Source organism: Lepidochelys kempii, chromosome 9 (assembly GCF_965140265.1).
Source record: "Lepidochelys kempii isolate rLepKem1 chromosome 9, rLepKem1.hap2, whole genome shotgun sequence".
NCBI lineage: Eukaryota > Metazoa > Chordata > Testudines > Cheloniidae > Lepidochelys > Lepidochelys kempii.
Genome location: NC_133264.1, coordinates 74,723,705 through 74,746,167, shown reverse-complemented (window position 1 = coordinate 74,746,167; position 22,463 = coordinate 74,723,705). Strand labels below are relative to the sequence as shown.

The following is a 22,463-nucleotide window of genomic DNA, read 5'->3' as shown; positions in this document are numbered from 1 at the left end:
TTATATATCTTTTTTATCCGAGTTAGTTGATTTTTTCACATTAAACAAGTATCTCTTAATCTGACCGCTGGTTAATCAGATGCTAGCCAGTTCTGCCCCCTCTTCCTAACAATATGAACAAACTCCCTTTCCTCAAGACTGCAGATCCCTATGCCACTACCTGAAGGTTCTGGATGCTTCCAAAACACTTTTTAAAACAGCTTGCTACTGAACTGTACACAAAAAGTCTTAAGTGAGAAACTTCCGAGGGGAAGTTAACATGCTACCTGGAGCTGTGCATGCGCACGAACATGTGCGCAAAGTACAACTTCTCTCTTATGCACTCCACCACTTGAGATTTACTAGACTTATCGGGTTTTTTCATTATTATTATTATTTTACTTTTAAGTACATTTAGTGTTCATGAAAATTGCCATAACAACAACTCTGGAGAATGAACACTGTTTATCCACTTGTGAATTATAACCACCATCCCTCAAACAAATCCTCAGATAAACTCATGGACTGCAAGACACAATCCAAGGAGTTTTAAACAAGGGCACAAACTTCGTGCTATTGACCTACAAAAAGTCAAAATTATGATAAAGTGAGTCACTAGCTTTTTAATATTCTGTAGAATTACTTGTATTCAGCAAAGGTTTAATATTCAACATTATCCATTACCTTACCTAAAATGTTATACAGCAAATACTAAATAAAATATCAAGCCTAACTCCCACCCGTAAAGAAACACAAAAAAATATTAACTTGAATTCTGGCGTTTCAGATTACTTTTTTCAGTAGAAGTTATTACTGGCAAATGGCTTATCCACGGAGATATATTCAGCTATTTTTAATAAAGTTTCTGATTGTTGTATGCAAAGGATAAAGGAATTATTCTAGCCCATCAAGTAAATAATATGTATCTATTTAGGGGGGCACAAAACTAAATTTAGAACATCTAGATCCTTGGGTGCATTTATCTTCAGAAAAGAAATAAATATGTGAACTAGAAAATATAGGCTAATCCTTTCACAGGCAACTTGTGAAAGGAAACAACGTAGCTAGTGAGAACCAACAAGTGCCATCAGAATGAGAGACAGTGGAATCACTCAGCCCTTCAGTATTTAACTTCGTTGTAATTATTAAAAGGCTGAAAATATTAAACCATCAACACAAAAGCTAACTGCAGCAGTACTTTTCAGCGAACTGTATACATTTTAAAAGGTGCTCTAGGTTGCTGGTTAGTACAGATTAAAAGAAACCTCTGCATACAAAAAAAGACAAGACTAAAATCATATCCTATAAGCCAAGACAATACTAATGGTGAAAACTTACTTTTTCAGATGAACAGCTTTGAAGGTCCAACCAACCTTTCAATGCCAAACTGCCTGTCTACATGAAGTTAAAGTGTAATTTGCTTTCTAATTTAAATACATTGCTACAGCTTCAGTGGATCCCGTGACTGGTTGGGAGTGCACTGTATTAATTTGGGAGAATACATTAATTTTTTTTTTATTTCCTTTAAAATCAAGCCTTTTGGCTACGTAGGATTTAGTCAACAGGCTGAAATATGTCTACTACAGTAAAATATCACATTGCACAACAGCCTGAGTTCCATAACTCCTCCAACAAGAGAAACTTTCAATGTCATCAGAGGCCCCTTAAAAAAAAAAAAAAAAAAGATAGCCACAGTAGTTCTAACACTACTTAAATGTCTCAGCTTGTTTAGTGAGTTTTTTTGCTTTAATGTGCCTGGAGGTTTTAGCTAGAAGAAGAGAAGAACAGAAGTGGAGCATTCCAACAGGTTGACAACAATTCCAAACCATGAGAGAATCCAATTCTCAAAGGTCAAAAACTGGTTGGATTACCCCTCTACTTAAAATTCTTCATTTTGTCTTTCCAACAGAATTAAAGAATAAAAGAAAAATCGAAACAGCAGAAGTGGGCATTTTATACATGCAATACCACCGGGGTGCAGGAATAAGATCTACAGTCAACAAGGTAAAACCACCACATATAAAGGAGAGCTCATAAGTTTGCAGCAACAGGTAAAAACATTGCATTTAGATTACGTAAAAGTTTCTGCTAAATACTATGCTTCCATGAAGATGGTCTTCACTCTTATAATACTCCTGACCATGCTAAGTGACTGCAACTATATTACTTAAGATTTACAGCTTCCCTAACATTCTTTCAAAGGGACACAGGATGAGCCAGTCCTTTATTCTGCAAAAGGGATAGGATTTTTACAAACCCACATTAATGTTTTAAATAAAATGTGTCTACTGAAATGTCAGTTATTTTGAAAAGGTTTTTCAAAAAAAAAGTATTCTTTCTTTTTAAATAAAGCCTGTGCAGAACTTGCCACATTAGTGAGATTCAAAGGACAACAATCTTGCTAATTAAGTTCCTGAGATTTGTTTGGGAAATTCCACATTTCTGTGCACAGGCAGAGACCTCCCCCTCCCCCACTACCTAGAAGTTTCTTTCAGCAGCAATTGTTTCCTTTTTGATTACAGTGACTTGCTCTTACTATAAAAGATGCATCAACTGTATCTGTACCCGACTGAAATGTCATCATTGTGGTATCCGATCACCTGAGTTGCATATGTTAGCTATCTTATAGTACAGGTTTTGCATGCTTCCAGAAGGGGATGTAGGTATAAGTCTCACCTGACACTGTTAAGTAGGTCTGGATGTAAAGCAGGAATTCCATTTTACAAAATATTGAGATTTTGACATTTGTTTTCATTCTAATGTGGAACAAAAACAGACCTTTCAAAAAATTTTAGCAAAAAAAACCAGAGGCACCCCAGAACAAACATCAGCCCAATGACTGCGGCATTCACATAAGATATGGGAGACCTTTGTTCAAGTGCTGTTCTGGCTAACCACCGACTATAAAATCCTTTCTTTGTATGAATAGTTAAATATTCATTGGGCCAAAGTGGAACAACTGTAACTGTGGTTATTGCACTCATCCGAGATGTGGAAGACCCAGGTTCAAGTCAATCATTCACTGGGCTACTAGCTATTGTGGGATATTTCTGTGTCTCCCTCCCACCCTCTTCCAATTGTTTTGTTGAAACCAATACATTTCCAAGAAAAGATTTGTTTAAAAAAAAAATCAATACTTTCCACCAAGAAAAACACATTAAAAAAATTCCTAACCAGCTCTAACAGTAAGTGAACAAATGAGGAAATGAATTATGGAGGTTATTAGGGTCACTATACATGGAACTATGAGTCTTGAATAGAACCTCTGCAATACCTGGAAGGACAGATGAGACAAGAAGGAGGATGGTCTACTAGCTAGGACACGAACCTGGGACTCTGGTTAAATCTTCTGCTCCACCAGGGCTGTGTAACCCTGAGCAAGTCACTTAGTCTCTCTCTGCTTCAGTCTCTATCCATAAAAATGGGGATATTACCACCTCCACTCATGGCGTATCAAGAGGATAACTACATTAAAGATTGAGATGTTCAATACTACAGTAATGAAGACCATATGTTTACTTTAGGTAGGTAGGGAAGATTTGGTCTGTGTAGCTCACAGCAGTCTATGTAGCTAAAAGATGTTAACATTTTTTAAGTCCTTTGTATACGATACATATAACTAAGTTATTGGGGCAAGTTACAAAATGTTTGGTCCCTGATCTAGTTCAACTGTATGAAGGATGGATGGGATCTCACCAGGCCCCACAACTGCATTAAATCCCTGAATAGCCCAAAACCAAGGATTTCACCAGCTGTAAGGACATAGTAAGGCTCCTTCCACACTATAAGCTTTAACTAGATTGGGGCAGCTGCACTGTAAATGTGTCCCATATCAGATATAGCGAGGGCCCTGCATAAATCATGATTTCACAGAAGGCATGGATGTGAAAAATGCACTCAAACTGTTATTTTAATTTTGTTTTTAAAGATAAATGTCTACAAAGTCTTTAATATAATAAAATCGCCTTTGCTAGTCAATTTCAAGGACAGAATGAATTTAACAAGTATCCTTAGTCAAAATGAACTAAGTTTACTGGTAAAATTCATTCCATCCTCAAAATTGGCTAAATTTAAATTGAAAAATTCTTTGTCCATTCTATGATAGAAAGACAGTTTATAGAACAGTATTTAGTGTATGGAAGGAAACTATGGTCCATAAAGGAAATTCAGAAAAGAGCTAGAATAGCACCAGGATGATTGTGTTTACTGAGGTTATTGAAAGACAGAGGATGGACAATGAAATAGGTAAGATTTAAAGTTGATGGGGATGTATTTAAACTTGTTCCTTAACTTAATGAAGAGGTCTAAATATGTAAATTAGTTCATATCCCAGATGACAACTGTGTTAACTAGCATATAATGATATTCCCTCAGCTAGAGCTGCAGCAAAGTTTCTTGCAAGCTATCCTGGTGGACTACTTCAAGTAATCTAACTGAAAAGACCAGTGCTGGTCTTTTCAGAGGTTCATACTCCACAACAAACAATTCCAAGATAAGCTACCCCAACTTCTAAAGCAGTAAACAAAAACAGTAATACCAATTATTATAGTATGTAGTTCCACAACTAGCATTAATTCACTGGTTTCAGATACTGTTAAAAGTATTTGTGTGCTTAGATATTTTTGTAAAACCTGTTCTCATTTATGTCAGTTTTCACAAAGTTGTCTATCATTGTGGGGCCTGAGCACTGACATCAATTCACAAGTTATAAAACTACTACTATGCCTCTCAATTCTTGTATCTTCAAAAACAGGTTATAAGTCTTGTAAACTTTCAGCCAAACACAAATTTAGATACTTAATTCACCATCCCAGACTGCCAATATTCATAACAGTTGTATGCCTAGTTTCTAGATACTCTGCCAATAGTGTACACCAGTCTTTACATGGGTCAGTATTTATCAAAATATGAAAAGAACAAATTTAAAAGGATGTCTTATAAACAGCAGCCAAAATCAAAGTGATGCACACTTGTTTCAAACTGATACAACAATAAGCACCAGGATAAAAAAGACGCACAGACTTGGCACAACAACAAAAATAGGAAGGCTTAACTCATATACATAACAATATTTGCCTTCTCCAAAACTAACGGCATTACCCTAAGCAAATATCCCTTTTTTTATGGTTGAATAATTTAATTTCTGGTCACTGTTATTCTGATTTTATTTCCTTGTGGATTTTAACCAATGAAGAGATAGCTTTCCCATGTACAAACCTATTCTTCAAAGAGCTTACAGGATGGGCAAAACAATTTACAAAACTAATAGATGCTAACTGAAGAGACTGACAGATGTAATAAACTCAATTAAAAGACATAGGATTTTGAAGCTAACACTAATTCTAATTTTGCATATTACCATCTTTAGTTGATTAAAGGTTGATTAATACCCAATTTAAGTAGCTCTTTGCATTTCTTAATTCATGTGATGTTTCCAAACAGAGAGAAATTTTCAATTCCCCCTTACTCTCTTCAAAAGAAAATGCTAAAGTAGTGCAAGAATGCTGAAATAGTATCAAAACACAAAAATGCAATATTAGTACAAGTAAATTATTAATTTTAATGACATTTTTAAAGATTGACCTTGAAAACTGAATATATGTTGTAAACAAACAAGTTTACTTATGTTTCTTAGTAGTGCCAGAATTTGCTTGTCTTGTGTGTATCTGGCTAGCTTCTCTAGAATCAGTGAATTGTTCAATATAACCTAATTATTCAAAAACACTTCACATCTAAAAGACCCAACCACACACAACTTCTTGGAGAGTTACAGCTTTTGGTAGGTATATGCAGGCCTTCTTGCATTTGTACATAAAACTGTTCTCTTTACAATTAGCTTTGACGTTCTAAATACATCTGTTCATTGTACATAAGTACAATGTTCATTTTGCTTAAACTGCCTGACCTAATAGACAATGCAGTAAGTTTTCCACTTTTAACAACAACCATGTTTGCTGACTAGAAGATGCTTTTAACTTCTTGCCAATCTTACAGGAACTTTATAACCCAAGTATGTTTTGGTATGAGCCCTTAAACAGAGGGGTTCATACTCAACAGGATTTCTGGTTTTGTTGAATGAATTATTTTAATCAAAACTTGCCTTAGTCTGTTCCAATATGAGAAAGTCAAACATTTGTTAATGATGCTTTACAAGATAACTAGAAACGCAGAGTGAAATAGATTTCCTAGTATTATCTTACACTATTTCTCTATGGAAACACACAAAAGCACAATGAAACACATCCTACAGGTTTAATTAACCTTCAAAAATAGAAGCATCTTTTGGTATGAGTAATGATGAAATTCACTTGACTTATCTTTAAAGTCAAAGTGGCCATAGATTCTACAGACACTGTAAAGGTGACCTGAAAAAGAAGTTATGCCCTATTTCTTTCTTTAATGTGTATAAATAAGATTAGAAAGATGTCCTACCTCTCCCCTCACAAAAATGTCCACTTTTTTGTTTAACGTAATTTCAATCCTTGATAACTGTTTCCAAGGGAGAGTCAATGGACAAATAAAGCAGTACATCAAAGAAAACATATGTGAAACTCGATAGGAAAGAGTAAGTTATTTTTATTTAACATGTTGTTCCACATTTAAGTAAAGCTCCTGAACACCCAGGTAGATAAAAAGTAGTTTCTTTTTGTTTTGGTAAAGATTTGACACCAAGTCCCTTTCAATAAGAGCTTTAAAAAGCTCACAATGTACATATAAAGAGCTCTGTCATACCACCTTTCAGGTATTTTATACATCATAAAGAAACAAATACAGGGCACAACCTCTCCTTCAGATTGCTCCTAAATTGGCTGTAGAGCCAACTGAAATGAATGGATAAGATGTAATTCAAGTGAACCAAAAAGTCAAATGAGGAAGGCATGAACCAAACTGAGAATGGCTCTGACTCTGCAATTGTATCTGGACAAGCAGATCCTTGCACTCACATGAAGCTCCAGTATTTCCAATGCGGATTTGGCTAGACAAATCCAACTGTAGGATCAAAGCCAAATTCTCAAAGTTCCATTCATGTTCTCATCTTGGGAGACAGATTACATTTGTAGAACTATTAAAAAAAAAAAGACATGGCCAACATGTCACTTTAAATAGTGTCCTGGTCACTTTCACTTTCTAATTCTCATGTAATATACTGTTATTACTGCATAGATATTTATAAGCAAAAACTTAGTTTTCATCTATTTAATAACATGAAAACATTTGTGTATACAGACTGTTGTAAAAATATATTTCATTCGCCGTACATATGAAGCGTTAACTACTTGACAGAGATCCTTAACTCACTCATTTAGAAGAGGACAGTTTATAGGAAACAGTGTCAGTGATTACTAAGTGACTTCTTATTTTTGTCACAGGAACATAAGAATTACCACACCAAATAAGACCAGAGTCCATTTAGTCCAGTGCCTCTGATGCTTGAGGATAAGTGCAGAAAAACTGAACTGGGCAACTCTGAATAAATTATCCACAGGGAAAACTTATTTCTAACTCCTTACAAGTTGGTTTTATGCCTTAAAACAACAGTACTTCCCATAATAAATATTTGATTTTCCCTCCTCAATTGTCAGTTCAAAAAATAAGTGCCATTTCACTGGAAATGTATTTATCTACCTTAAAACATGGGATACATTTAGCCAACAAGCGTATCCTCAAAGATAATTTCTGAATGGTCACCTTAAACTATTTAACCCAACAGACTGGAGCACTGATACTAGAGTAAATGACCTGCCCTGCAAAATCTAAGTTATTGAAAAACTACCACTATTAACTCCTTGCAACTCCACAGAGTCCATGGTCACTTTAGACCCTCCAAATCAAAAACACGAAGTGGCATGATGCACTACAAATTAAGGTTAATTCTACACATTTACGTAGAGGATCAAACCCCACCAATATAAAAAAGATTTAACTCAAAATAAACTACAGTTTAAATCCAGTTACTGAGTGAACAGGGACTTTCTAAAAGGAACTCAAAAAATGCTACTGTCTGTGTGTGATCCAATTAATACAAAATAGTATATTGCAAAATGGTAAATATTTGCATTTTTAGTTTATGAAAATGCAGCTGCAAGGAAATGTCCTTTGTGCATTTAAAACATAAAAGGAGAATATAAAATAAAGACTGTTAGGCAAACACAATTTGGTTTTAACATCATGCATACTAATTTCTGTTCTGGAATTACAGTGCGTCCAAAAATCTAAGAGAGTTGTATGAATTCATAACGAACAGTTCATTCCCTCCAAACCTTTAATATCCAAGGCATACTTTATGTATGTTTGTACATACGGACGCACGCACTGTCTCACTAAGTACAGCCCAATGTACCACAGGAAGTGAGTGAGACCTGTTTTTAGAAGCTTTTACTTAGAAAACATCTTCCATATGTGTAACATGTAAATCAATCCCTCAGACACATACGTGTGATCATTCAGTTCAACTGTCTTACCTGACAACTCTGGAATCCCAGGTTCCAGTGCACTTCTGATTTCTACATTTAAGTGCATAAAATAATAATACTGAACTGTTACTACTAGATAAATACAGTACTAAATACATATATAAAAATTACACAGTGCAGCTAAATCGCATTTGGTGCTCCACTTCTGCCTAGGTCTCTGTTTAAGAGGAAGTAAGGAAACTGTAAGGCTTAAGCACTATTTAAACTCCTCTAGCAAGAGCTTTTGATTTTACTCTGCGACTGCTAAGTTCCCAAACCTTTGCTTCATCTCAGACTTCTCCCTATAAATCACTAATTGGCAGATATTCTATGTTTATTTAACGAGAAATGTGGTAGTAGCCTCTGTATGCAGGCACAAAAATACAGGCTAATTGGTAAAATTTTGCAATCAGAAAAACCCAAATAAATGTCTAACAAAACTATAACAGCAGCAAGAGTGTTTAAATTACCAGGATTGTTTATAGGAAGTCCAATACCAAACAGCATTTTCTTCACCACAACCTAATAGCTTGGCAATTGTTAAGTTAAACACACACAGAACGCAGCACCACATCAAATTAACATCTCACACTCAATGACCACTAATTCATCCAAAGAGAAGCTGACACTGCTATAACTTTGCACGTGTTACAGGTAGCATAAATCCATGAGAGAAGAGGTCTGTCAGCTCCTGCTGAGCCTAGAAACAGGGCTCTGGGTGTAAGGAGGTGGCAGCTAACTGAAGGGGATGGGAACAGTTCAAGGCGGTGGTTTAGGAAGTGACTGGTGCCTCAGGGGAATAGTTGAGGGGATGAGTCGGGGGAAGTCTCAAGTTCTTTGGGATGGACAGGTTAATGGGCACTTTGAGACCTCAGGAATGCACAGTTCAGGTGATGCCCGAAGGGGCAATTTAGGATGAGTAGGCTCTCAAAATATGAGGTCAAATTCACTGTGTAGCTGGGATCTAGGAGTGGCTAAGGATGGCCAGGATGAGGAGTATGCAGGATCTATTCAGTCTGACTGGGGGCAGCAGGAAGATGAAGAATAGTAGGCACTGGGGGGGTGGCTGGAGGCAGCAGGATTGGAGTAACAGGAGGGACCTAGCTGGGTTGTTTCAGGCAGCAGAATTGGGGTGAAGGGCAAGTGGTCTCTTGGGGGCCAGGAAAATAAGGGTGAGGAACAGCAGAGCTCTCAGGAGAGTCACAGCCACATCTAGGGGAACAGGAGCTGGGAAAAGCAAGATCAGGATGGGGCAGGTGGGCTCTCAGGGGATGGCAGCAGGATCTAGGGGAAAGGGGCACATGGGCTCTTTGGGAGAGCATCCGGGTGAAGCATGAGCAGGCTCTCCAGAGGTGGCAGTTGGGGGCAGCAGGATTCAAGGGTGGAGACACACATGGGCTCTGAGGGGAACTAGAGGAGGAAGAGCGTGCAGACGAATTCTGGGGGAGGACTGCTAGACTTGGGCTGGGGGGTTGCCAGACTTGGGCTAGGGAGAGCAGGATCTCGAAGTGAAGGGCAGGGAGGCTCTCAGGGGGAGCAGACGGGGGCGGATAGTCTCTTGGTGGGGGGAAAGTGAGCTCTCTAGGGGACAGGACCGGGACGGGGGGTAGGTGGGCTCTCTCAAGCACGGGATCGGGGGGCCGGTGAGGTCTGACAGACACGGGGGGGGGGGGCTGATACGGACTGACAGTCTCAGGGTGGGGGTCAGGTAGGCTCCCGGCGGCAGATCAGGAGATGAGAGACAAGGAAGGGCTGAGTGTCTCCGGGGGCTCCAAGCTTTACGCTCTCCGGCCCGCTGCCCCAGCAGCCAGCCCCAAGCGTGGGAGTGGGGCGGAGACAGCAGGTGCCCGCCGGGCGCCCCCATTCCTGCTGCGCGGCGCCCGCCCCCGGCCGAGCCCCGCACTGACCTCGCCGCCACTCATGCACAGCTCCATTTTGTGGCAGGGCTCCGGCTCCTCCGCGTCCTCCAGAGGGGCGAACGGCACCATGTCCCCGCGCCCGCTAGCCGGGGAGCCGCCGCCGCTCGCAGCCGCTGCTCATGTCCCGGCTCCGCGGCGGCGGCTACTGCTTCTGCGGCCTCAAGGGCAGCGCGCTGCCGAGCCGGCGGGTCCCCTCCGCCGGCCCATAGAGCTCGGCGGCGGCGCAGGAACTGGCTCTGCTACTGCTGCTGCCCGGCGGGGGCGGCTCCGCTCTGCCCGCACCGCGCCCCCTCCCCCAACATGGCGGCCGGGGAGGGGGCGGCACCGATGCAGCATGGGAATGACGTCAGGCCGGACTGGAGAATCCCCGGCACGGGGAGGGGGGGATGGGAGGCGCACGTGGAGCGGGCGGTGTGGGGGAGGCGGGGGATGACGTAAGCCATGGCGTGGGTGTGATGCACGTCCTTTGTAACGTCCTCAGCCGGCTGAGCATTCGGAGCCTAGCCGCTGCGCGGGGGGCGCCCTTCCCCCTCCTCCGCCCGCGCCGTGCCCCGGAGGATGCTGCCTGCACCCGCCCTGGGGCGGGGTCCCCACTGCACGGTCCGTGCTGACCGCCTCTCGCTGGCGGTGGCAGCCCAGAGCCCCAGGGGGTCAAACGGACACCGGGGCCAGAGGCGACCCCGCACGGGGTGGGGTGTGATCCTGCCTTATCGCGGGTACTGCTGCTTATTGCAGTCAGTGGGAGTTAGGGCGGCCAGACCTCGGGCTATTATCGGGACCGTCCCCTGTGTTAGGGGTTTGGAGTTATATAGGCAAGGATACCTCCCTCTACTCCCCTGCAAGAAAAGAAAAAAAGTGCCCTGATATTTCATACTTGCTATCTGGTCCCCCTGTTTTGCCTGGGGAAAACGGAGTGAGGACTAAAAGAAGAGTACTTGTGGCACCTTAGAGACTAACCAATTTATTTGAGCATAAGCTTTCGTGAGCTACAGCTCACTTCCTCAGATGCATTCAGTGGAAAATACAGTGGGGAGATTTATATACATAAAGAACATGAAACAATGGGCGTTACCATACACACTGTAACGAGAGTGATCAGGTAAGGTGAAAAGAAAAGGAGTACTTGTGGCACCTTAGAGACTAACCAATTTATTTGAGCATGAGCTTTCGTGAGCTACAGCTCACTTCATCGGATGCATCCAATGAAGTGAGCTGTAGCTCAAGAAAGCTTATGCTCAAACAAATTGGTTAGTCTCTAAGGTGCCACCAGTCCTCCTTTTTGCGGATACAGACTAACATGACTGCTACTCTGAAACCTGAGTGAGGACTGCAGGATTTGGCCCTGTTGCAGAGAGGTGCTGCAAGTGCCAATGCAGCCCCGGGGGCTGCTGGGGATGGGCATCGTATCTTTAAAGCCAAGGGGAGTAGTGCCATCAAAGTCAATGAGGTTATTCACACAATGAAAGTCAGGGATGTGCTTATCTTGTGGAATCGGGCTTAAGCCCTGATCCTGCAGTGAAGTTAAATTGCATACACACAATATTGTAACTATGGGCACTTTGAATTCCTCAGGTAGTAACTGATGACTAGTTTCATAGAGTCCAAGGCCAGGAGGGACTATTGTGATCTTCTAGTCTGACCTCCTGTATAACACATGATAAGACACCTACAGAGCAGCGGCAGTAGTTCATGAGAAGAGGTCGTTCAGTTACCAGTGCTAAACTGGTTTACAGATATCATTTCATATTTGCAGTGAACACCTTCTGTATAAGCAAAAAAATAAGCCAGTGATTAACTTGTGAAATTCACTAAATGGGAGGATGGGAATATATACTCAGGTCCAGAAGCTGCAAGATCAAACTAAGACCCTGTTGGGGTCTTACAACCTTTTAGAGCCAGAAACAGCATAAAAGCATGTACATGTATGCATGAGAAAGGAAGGGATCATGTATTTCACCTTGGTTACAAGCACCAAGAGATTTATTCCTCTGTTTCCAAGTACGTAATTAGGAGGAACATTGCATTGTTTCCGATTCTGAAGGAGTTTGGCACTGTAGTTAGTTTGCCGTTTGCCAGATAAAAAGATGTCTGAGATTCTCTGAGTGAAAGGGTAGGTTTTTTATTTTTTTTCCCTACATCATTCTTTGATCTTAGAAGGAAAAAAAGTTGTGGTTCTTGGAACGTGGTTAAAAATGTTTGTTTGGAAATTATTACCCAAGACAGAAAACTATTCTGAGAACATTTTAGACTTATTTAAACATGCTGCATGACCAGGGCCATCCTTAGGATTTCTGGGCCCTACACAGTATTATTAAACTGGTGCCCCGATGCTCCACTGAAGGCGGTCCCCAGCTGGTGCCACTGACCCCAGTGTGTTGAAGGGGCACAGCCACCACCCCGCCCATGGACTCCCGGAACCTCCCCATTGCTGACACACACTGAGCTTCAAGCTTCGTACACCGCAAACACTGCGGCAATGGCTCAAGGCAGGCTTCGCACTGTAACATGGGGGCTGCATCTTGCCAGAGCCCACGGCCCTCCTGCAGTCCCTAGCCACTCCTGGCTCATCACGAGCATTTTGACAGGAAGTACCAAGCAGTAATAACAACAACAATAATACAGGTGTGTGTGTGAGAGACAGAGCCAGTGTGTTACAGTGTGTTGGGGAGTGGGGGAGGGAGGGGGCAGGGTTGGGAGCCGGCAGAAGCCTCCTGGCCCAGCGCAGGGGAGGGGCCAGAGAAGAGAGGATTCCAGCAGCAGTCAGCGAGGGGAATGGTGCCCCAAATTTTCAGGTGCCCTACGCAGTCGCATATGCTGCGTATGCCTAAGTACGGCCCTGTGCATGAACTTTCACAAAGGAACATCACATCAAGCTAGCAAGCACCCTTTCAACAAGAGACAGTTCTTGATTGCCAAATAATTTTTATACAATTGGCAGGACAGGGAGCAAGCTGGCACACCACATGGTTCAGAACTACTCAGCCTTGCATATTTCTTTTTACTAAGTGCGCACAAGAGGATGTTGTGGTGCTGTATTCCCTGAATACGTTTGGAAGAGCAGCATGTCTCACAGAACTAGCCATGATGCATTATAACTGAGCTGTGTGACTACAAAAGAGAATTGGATATTGTGAGTATGACATTATAACAAGATCCAGTTAGCCTGTGAGCACTTCCATTGTAAACCTGTTTTTAAAGGCTTACAACTCAGTCATCGAAAAAAATGTTTTGGCCTGAAACAAACCATATGCGTGCAGGAACATTCCTCCTCCCTCCCACCCCCTATAAAATGTAGTTCACTTGCAAAATATTTAGGTCCAAAATGAACATACTATACACAGTGTTTGAATATTTATGGACAACTAGTTTTGATTCAAAATATGTAACTGCTTCTGTTACATAAAAGGCTACTCAGGTCTCTCACACCTAAAAAAAATCATTGTTGGCTTGCAAGACGGATATTCAGGTTTTAGAGTGATCAGGTGACAGGACAGGAAATGAACTTCACAGATTCTAATGACAAATGCAACCAGGAGATGCAGCCAAGTTTTTGTGCCTTTAGTTCACACCCTGGCTGCTCCTTACTCCTACGCCTCTGTTTGCACACAGGCTTTATTAATGTTATTGATGTGCATCAGCAGAAAGCCAAAGGACCAGACCTCTTCTGTGTGGTTAAATATGTAGGCAAAGAAGTACCACTGGACAGCTATTAATTTAAATCAAAAGGGATGGAAGTGAGAAGTGACTTTTTTTGCTGTTGACACTTCAGCCCTCAGCAAAGCCTGCCCTTTCCTCCTGCATTCCAGTCACTTATTTTGAAGGTTGTTGAGGCAGTTCCTACTTCCCAAAAGGGTGACGGGTTACAGACACATAGTCAACGACATATAACATTTCAGAATTACAGGGGGTTCGGAGAAGAGCAATGTAAAAGGATTAGGGGTATGGGAAAACTTTCAAATGAAGACAGATTGAAAAATCTGGATTGTTTCCTTAGAAAGGAGGTGAATAAGAGAGCACATGGTATATATAAAGAATGAATGGAATAGAGATCAGGAGCTTTGCTTTTCCCTGTTTCATAACAAAAGAACAAGAGGCTATTCAATGAAATGTAAAGGTGGTAAAGTCAAAACCAATAAAAGGAAATACTTTTTTCACTCAATGCATAATTAAGTTGTGGAACTCATTGTTATGGGATGTCATTAAAGCCAAAAACCTGGCAAGATCCAAAAAGAGATTGGATATTTATATGGATATTAAAAATACCCAGAGTTATAACCATTAATGCTAACAAAGTGAGGAAGAGACATTAAACCTCATGCTTCGGGGTTCATGGTTGGGGATGGAATGCAGGACCAGATAGACCACGGGTTTGATCTAGTGTGTAATTCCTATGTTCCCATGTTAACATTTGTGCATAATGGAGCCTTAGTTTGGAGTGTAAATGCCATCTGTTATAGTTGAAATAAAAACATGTTGTCTCATGTCAGCATCAAAATTTTAACTGATATTTTCTGTCAGCTACAGTTCTGTGATTAACTGTTTTAGACAAAGATTTAAAGCTAACATGTAATTTAAAATATTTAGAAGCTGGTAGCTTTGAAATGACTGGTATGCATTGCATGTCTTAGTAAAGTCCAGCTGGCAAAGTCAAATACATTTTCGGTATAATTTGCATATTCACTGTTTCTGTATTCCCAACATCCTTTGAGGAAAGAAATAAAAATAAGGTTCTACAACCTGCATTGAACTTTTTTTCAACTTTTCCTACACCAACTCAAACAGCTCTGTTCCCTTTATAGACCTCAAACTGTGGTCATATGTCAATAACCAAGTTCTTAGACAGGTACAACACAGAGAGTGACCATGCACATCATATCTTCTGTTATGTGTCTCAAACTTATTCCAGTTAGCCTATTTCAAAAGATATATACAGTCTCCATATCCATTCAATTATTGGCTTCTCTAAAAAAACTACAAATAAGGGCATTGTACCATATGGACAGGTTCTTCTGCTTCCCCACCCCATCAGCAGGTGTTAGAATCCTCCAGGAAAATGCTGACTGCGGCAGGTACAGCTCATTAACTCCACCCTGGATAATAAGGGAAGCAGGAGTGGCAATTTGGGTAAAAGGAACTGGGCTGTAGGTCAGAGAGATCTCCGCAAGGAAACCCTTAAAACAGCAATGTTTGACGAGAAGAACACCTAGGCTGAAGTGTTTGTAATTCTGTGATTTATCAATAAAGCCAAACCCCAGGAAGAGAATAAATGTCAACTAGTTGTGTGTAGACCCTGTTCAGAGCAGGGTGGGAACTCAACATACTTGCAAATGTCAATTAGTACCAATTGTGAAGATAGTTTTTGTGATATGGACACATTTACAATTGAGTCTGTCATCTCATTTCATCTGCCTTGTCTACCTACAAAAGATGTATCACTTTAACTGTAGAGGTATAGTACAACCCCATCCCCACTCCAAGTCTATGGATGCAGTTATACAGGATAAAATGTGCTTATAGGGTCTAGTTTATTCCTGTATGGGAAGAGGAATAAGCTATACAGGTTAAGGCACATTTATACTGGTGTTAATCCATCCACACTTTGAGTTGTGCCATTGTATCTATTTCAGTAAAAAAAAAAAAATCACGCTCCTAACTGAGTTATAAGTACAAAACCTGCATGTAGACCAGGCCTAAGCCACCAGTAATACGAGCCTAATAAGCCACCTAAGCCACCACTAATAAGAGCCATTAGTTGGTAATGACTTTTGTACACTACCAACCTGGGTTGGACCTGAACTAGTGAACTAGAGGTTAAAAGCACCATATTCCATTATTGGATCTTGTCTGTACACATACTAAAAGAGCATAAGTAAGGACCATATTTAAAAATACATATATTTACATAAATGTGGTATAAACCATGCTATGAAACTGTTCTGCTGGTTTTGTAAATCAGTTTATTGCATGCGTCATCCCTTTCCACACATGGTAAGGAAAGTCATGTTCACATGATAAGAGCAAGAATTGATTTAATGCACAGTTCTGGTTAACATGGATTTGCCATGAGTGAAATGACCCTAACAGAACTCTTTGCCTCATTTTTGTTTTTAAGATGATTAATACTTTCTCATATCAATCTTTCCTAATTTTTGTAGTTATATTGTTAAAACTCATGGAAAAACACAATCTGCCCCTTTACATGTGATGCATCACATTTATCTGTTTTCCATTCCCAATTTAGAAATGTTCATTAGCCTAGATAAATAATCTGATCTTGTTTTCAAGGATAAGAATCAAGCTGCCTGAAAAAAATTAACTAACTATGGAACCCTTATAGAAAGAGAACTCTATCATACCTGACACTTGGTCTGGCAGGTCTCTTTTAATCACTGGAAGAGCTTATTGTGTACAACTATGTTTTGCCTCCTGCATTATTCTGCTCCAAAGGAGTGTTACTTAGAAACAGGCAATCCTAATTAGATGGAGTTAATGTAAAACTAATTTGAAATGTTAAATCCTCTACCCAATGTAACACAATTGCATTTTTAAGTAAAAAAAATATGTATTTTACAAATACTACTAGAAAACTCACTATGGGCCAAATTCTTCACTGGTGTAAATCCACTGAAGTCAATGGAGTTTCACCAACAGAGAATTTGATCATATATATAGTATCAGATGCCAGTTGCAAAGCATTTACCATTTCAATCCCTAATTTCACATGCTCAGACCTTTTGGAGGAAAGTTTGAGAGCAAAATAGCTGCCACCATTTTTTAGTCAGAAGACAGTGAAAAAATACATTTTTCCCCATTTTAAAATAATTCCAACCACACTTTTTAAAAATAAGACTACAGCAAAAATGTCTGAAGGCTGAAGCTTGAAACTTGTCTTGAATATTGTGCAAGAGGTTAAGGGCCTGACCCTTTAAGGTGCTAGGCACCTTCTCAGAGGAAGGTGAGAGCTCTCATCATCTCTCCAGGTTGTGCCCTACATGCACTCTTGGGGACTACAAGTTTTGATGACAGAATTGTCAGTTCATATTAAATCCGCAAGCCCAATATTTCCAGATTAGGGATCTTGCAAGCTATACATGCCCCATAGATCAAAGATTTTCTTTTCCTATTTTTTCTGTTTAACCTAGGAAATTAAATGACAAAAACTGTTTTAATGCAATATTAAAAACCTGGAGGCTTCCCTATCTGAGAAGCAGAGGCAATATTCATTGGGAGTTCCTCCATGCCAGGGATTCCTGGATTGATGGGAGCAGCAGAGTGTGCTTGAGAGATATCCATGCTGGAAAAGGAAAGCCTGACAGCAGATGAAATTGTGCCCTGGGAATTAAATTAGGCCACAAAAAGCCAGAGAACAGTCTGGCTAAGGACTGGGCCGGGAAACAGAACTTGGTGAAATAGGAGTTCTGAAGGACACAAAACTTGTCTAGAGAAAGAAAGACTTCCTCACACATGTAGACTGATCTCCCATACAGGAACAGGGCCGTCCTTAGGATTTATGGGGCCCTAAGCAGCATTATTAAACTGGTGCCCCTATGACTGATGGCAGCCCAGGCTCGCAGCCCAGGTTGGGGGTGGAACAAGGCAGCAAAGGACATTGAGCTGCCTGGCCTATCTCAAGGCGGCGGAGAGTCACAGTTCCCTGCAGAGACCCCCGTACCCTCTCCCTCATGCAGAATGTGCGGCACCAGCTCATTCGGCTCTGTGAATACGGCCCCTGCCTAAAGACACTGCAGCGCGCGCTGAGTGTGCGGGAGCCAACCTGCTGTTACCTGCTGTCATAGGTGGTGGGTGACGCTGCCGCTTGGGGAGGCTAGCTCCCCAGCCCACCTCTTCTGCCTGTGGCCCCACCCATACTCCACTCCTGCTCCTCCCCAGGCCCTGCACTCACTCTGCCCAGGCCCTGTCCTCTCCCCACTGTCTCCCTCCTCTCTTCCCTCCCACTCCCTGATCACCCTCTTCCAGCCAAATCCCTGAAACCAAATGAAGCAAATGACATTTGAAAAAAACACTCTTCTGCAATTTCTTTCTAAAGAAAATGGAGCATGTTTTCCACTGCATGCCAGAAGGTGAAGACTGGACACGCAGAAGGTACCTAATTAAAAGCACTACATTTGGGAATAAAAAATGTCAGTTGCGGGTTTTTTGATATACCCAGAAGTTTGTCAGAGATTTATTTGCAAAAACTTTGTAAAAAGGGCAAGTCAGCTGTCCTGCTAAAAACAAAATTAAATATTATGGAATACATGATGCAGCTCTTCTCTGTTTTACGTTTTCTTAATCAGTATTTCTAAGCTGATTTTATATTTTAAATGTACTCTTAAGCCTTCAGAAAGTAATCATTCCAGATTACTACATATTTAACTCACTGAAACAAAGACATTATTTTAAATTAATCAGTCACAGAGGTTTAGTGTGTTCATAACAATGTTCATTGCTTTTAGAAAAAGGGAACACCAGTTTACTTTGTGTGATCTCCATAACAATAGACATGTTTATGAAATTTCACCAACTTTAAAAAATATGTTTCCAAAGATTTTAGGCATAACAAAGGATTTTATATCTTACAAAGGTACTGATTTTGCTAGAAGGTTGTCTTAAAACTAGTTCATCAGATAGTCAGAAGTTAAGAAAGGGAAACTGGTTTGTCCAGCTATCTGGCAGGAAAGGGGTGTAGTCCCTTTAAGGGCTCTCTTCAAGGATTTTTTAGAGATGCGACTTTGTCATTTTCAGCAACATCCTAATGAAATATTTTAAAGCAATTTTTAAACTAAGATCCTGTAGACTAACATGTTCTGAGTAAATATTACAGTAATGCATAACTATTTTTGTCAGTAAATTCAGAAACTGACAGTATACACCTGGGGGTTGGCAAATGCCTGTGAAATGGCTTCATTGCCACTTGAATGGCTCTTTAACAGTTTTAATGTTGTGTTAATAGGTCTGGCAGGGTGGAAGGCTTTTTCACTTTTAAGTAACTAGATCCACTCTGGAGTAAGCTAGCTATGGGAGCCTGCAGGAAGGGTCAGAACAGTGATAGGAAGAGTGGGATGGGTGGACACTAAGATCCAGGGGTGCCCCAAATTTTCGGGTGTCCTATTCGGTCAGGTATGCTGCATATGTCTAAAGATGGCCCTGTACAGGGACAGTTGATAATGAGGCCAAAGTCCATGAAAAATGGTAAAAGCCTGAAAAATTTAACAACCTGAAACATGAAAATATATAGAAGTTATAAGCAAATGACAACAGCATTAGACTATAGAAGCTTATGCTACCACTCCTGCTATAATAAATCAAGGGCCCATCCTACAGTCATTATACAGGCAAACTCTCACTGGATTCACTGGAAGTTTTGCTGCAGTGCAACAGCACAGAATCAAACCTTCCTGGTGTTCTTACATGAGTGTACATAGTATTTAATAAATATATTTGAGGAATTGATCTTTTTCCTAAAAATATCTCTGTTGTCCCATTAACCTTCAGGGCAGTTTATGTGATGGTGTGATGTTACGCTATGAAATGGAATAATGACAAATATGGCTTTACTTAACTTTTGTTGTCTGCTAAAGAGATCATCCTGCCTTTTGACTATAATGGTTTATTACAGACTTGTCTCTTTAGAAAAATATCTTATCTCATAAGACTGAAATGGGAGCCCATATCTCTCTAAAACAGAACAAGTATAGTGGATTGTATCTTTGCAGTTGCAAGGTACTGTTTTAAAATGTTATATTTGGCAGTCATTTGCACTTATTGCTGGACAATGAGATTTGATTACATGTGCAGAATGTTGCTGTGAGTAACCAACAGCCAGGCTACTGACTACAATTTGGAAGATATTAGTTTAGGTCTTAATTAAAGATTCAAAAGTCCTGCACCAGCATCACCGGTGTTAAACATCCAGTATGTAGGCTGCATCTGGCCCACTTGAAAGATTTAGATTCTGCAAACCCCATGATTTTTTTTAAAGTAAGTTTCAAGCTCTTACAATTGCAAAGAAAAACCAAAAAAAAATCCCCAACCTTCTAACCATAAACTGAGTATAAATGGATGTAACATTTATGCAGTTATCTTCCTGAGTCCTTGTTCATATACAAAAGTTGCACTAGTTCAACTAAAATTGGTTTTTAAGTAATTCAAAGTGATGTGAAGCCTCAAGGTCCTGTTTGACTCCTCACTAAGCTTAGACTAGCAGGTAACGCCAGGGAAAACAATATCTTCTTCCATTGCATCTTGCTAGGAACTGTCACCCATTCTCGGAGCCATGCATTTGTTACCTCAAGAACTGATTACAGCAGCTTACTATCTTCGGGTCTTAAAGTGGAAGCAATGTAGAGGCTGCAGTTTGTGCAGAATGATTCAGGTACTGTGAACATATCACCCTTGTGCTCTGATTTCTCCACTGGCTGCCAGTCTGCTGCCAGTGCCAAGTCAAGGTCTTGGTCCTAATCTACAAAGCCATCAAGTATGAAGATGCAGCTTCATACCAAGACAACTGCCCTCTCCTGGGAAAATGCATCTGACAAAGTTGAGGATGAAACATGGGAAAATCAGAAGAAAAAGGGTTCTCAGTTGAAGAGGCTTCAACTGTGGAATGACTTTCCAGAGGAAATAAAGCTAATCCAGAATCTGACTGACTTTAGAACATCTGCAAGACTCTGTTGAGTCTCTTCTTCAATAAAGCTTTCCCACAGTAGCCAGCAGGATGTATCAAATCAGTTCCCTGTGATGCTACTACCCACCTTATAACTTTTAGCCCACTGTTTAAAGCACTCCCCTAGGATGTGGGAGACCACGGTTCAAGTGGTTAATGGGGAAGAAAGGATTTGAACAGGGCTCTCCCACCTCTCAGGGACAGGGCTCTAACCACTGAGCTACAGGATAGTCAGATATGAGGCTTCCCCAGTCTCCCCTGTTGAAACTGTTCCACTGTGGATAAATAATGAAAAAGTGATTGGAGCAGGGGCACCACACCATGGGACTCCAACCTCCAGGTGGGTGCCCTAACCACCAAGCAACAGAGCCATTCTCACTCTTTTTCTGGTCCAGTGACTATTTTAGTATTTACCCGCAACTTGGGAGGAGAAGGAGCAGAGAGAGAGAGAGAGAGACTTTGAACTGGGACTCCATTTCTGCAAAGAAGGGCTCATGACTCCCTACCTAAGGGGAAAAAGACACTGAACTGGAGTTGGGGCCTGGAGGGCCAGTGTGTAAGGACTGAATAAACTGGACCCACGAGGGAAATGTTGTAATTACCTTTGGACAGAATGAGTTATTAAGGGTCCTTGAAGAGGGAAACTGCTGCAGAGTGACCCCTAGCCCCAAGGTGGCAGCCAACCCCGTTACACTCCCCTCATATAGAGTTCTTACATGGACAAAGTTGACTTGTGCCTGCACTCCAAATGTCTTACTAAGGTAATTTCCAATTTTCATATGACTCCGTTTATATACTTGCCAACCTTTTCTACAACACCTCATTCTCACAAAGATGAGGAAAAAATATTTTGGACATCCACTGTGCATCACCATTATACCTGGACAGGACTAAGGCATTTGATCATCCCCTCAACTATTTGTCTTTTCTGCTGATAGAATGAAGGGAAAGCCTGTTACCTGTCAGATGATACCTTCCTAGATCTCCTCCTGGATTTGTTTGTTCTATGATGTTGCTAAAGATCCTCTACCCCAGAGAGTTTTAGCACATCCTACAGGGGCTCAAGCACCTTCAGCAGCTTTCCTGGATCATGTTCCCATTACTGACATTTGCAGGGCTTCCACCTGGTCTTTGGTTCATACATTCAGCACTCATTATGCAACCTCCCAGGCCACTAGGGATGATGCTAAGTTTGGAAGAGTAATGCCTCAGTCCTTGTTTAAACAGACTCAAATACCGTCTCCATATGGGACCACTTGTGAGTCACCTAAAGTGGAATGGACATGTGCAAGCACTCGATGAGGAAAAAACTGATACATACCTGCTCAGTAACTGTTCTTCGAGATGTGTTGCACATGTCCATTCCATGACTCACCCACTTTTTCCTCTATATTGGAGTCAGGGGAGTGCACAGGAATAAAAATTTGGCTGCTTTCGGAGGGGCAT

The 22,463-nt window shown here is 41.0% G+C and overlaps 1 protein-coding gene and 1 long non-coding RNA gene across 5 annotated transcripts in view; one reads left to right on the top strand and one right to left on the bottom strand.

Annotated features, from left to right (window-relative positions):
- Nucleotides 1-10,642, bottom strand: part of RPS6KA6 (ribosomal protein S6 kinase A6) — a 79,994-nt gene extending 69,352 nt beyond the window's left edge. For all 3 annotated transcript variants that reach the window (XM_073360914.1, XM_073360916.1, XM_073360915.1), the window contains exon 1: nt 10,340-10,642. In XM_073360914.1, coding sequence (XP_073217015.1) covers nt 10,340-10,420 — 81 coding nt within the window. In that variant the 5' untranslated portion in view covers nt 10,421-10,642. The remainder of the gene's footprint in view (nt 1-10,339) is intronic.
- Nucleotides 1,886-22,463, top strand: part of LOC140917646 (uncharacterized) — a 41,731-nt gene continuing 21,153 nt past the window's right edge. Inside the window, exon 1 of one of the 2 annotated variants that reach the window (XR_012160939.1) lies at nt 1,886-1,983. This is a non-coding gene — a long non-coding RNA (uncharacterized lncRNA). Of the gene's footprint in view, nt 2,031-22,463 lie in introns of both variants that reach the window. The other variant, XR_012160938.1, reaches the window with a different exon arrangement.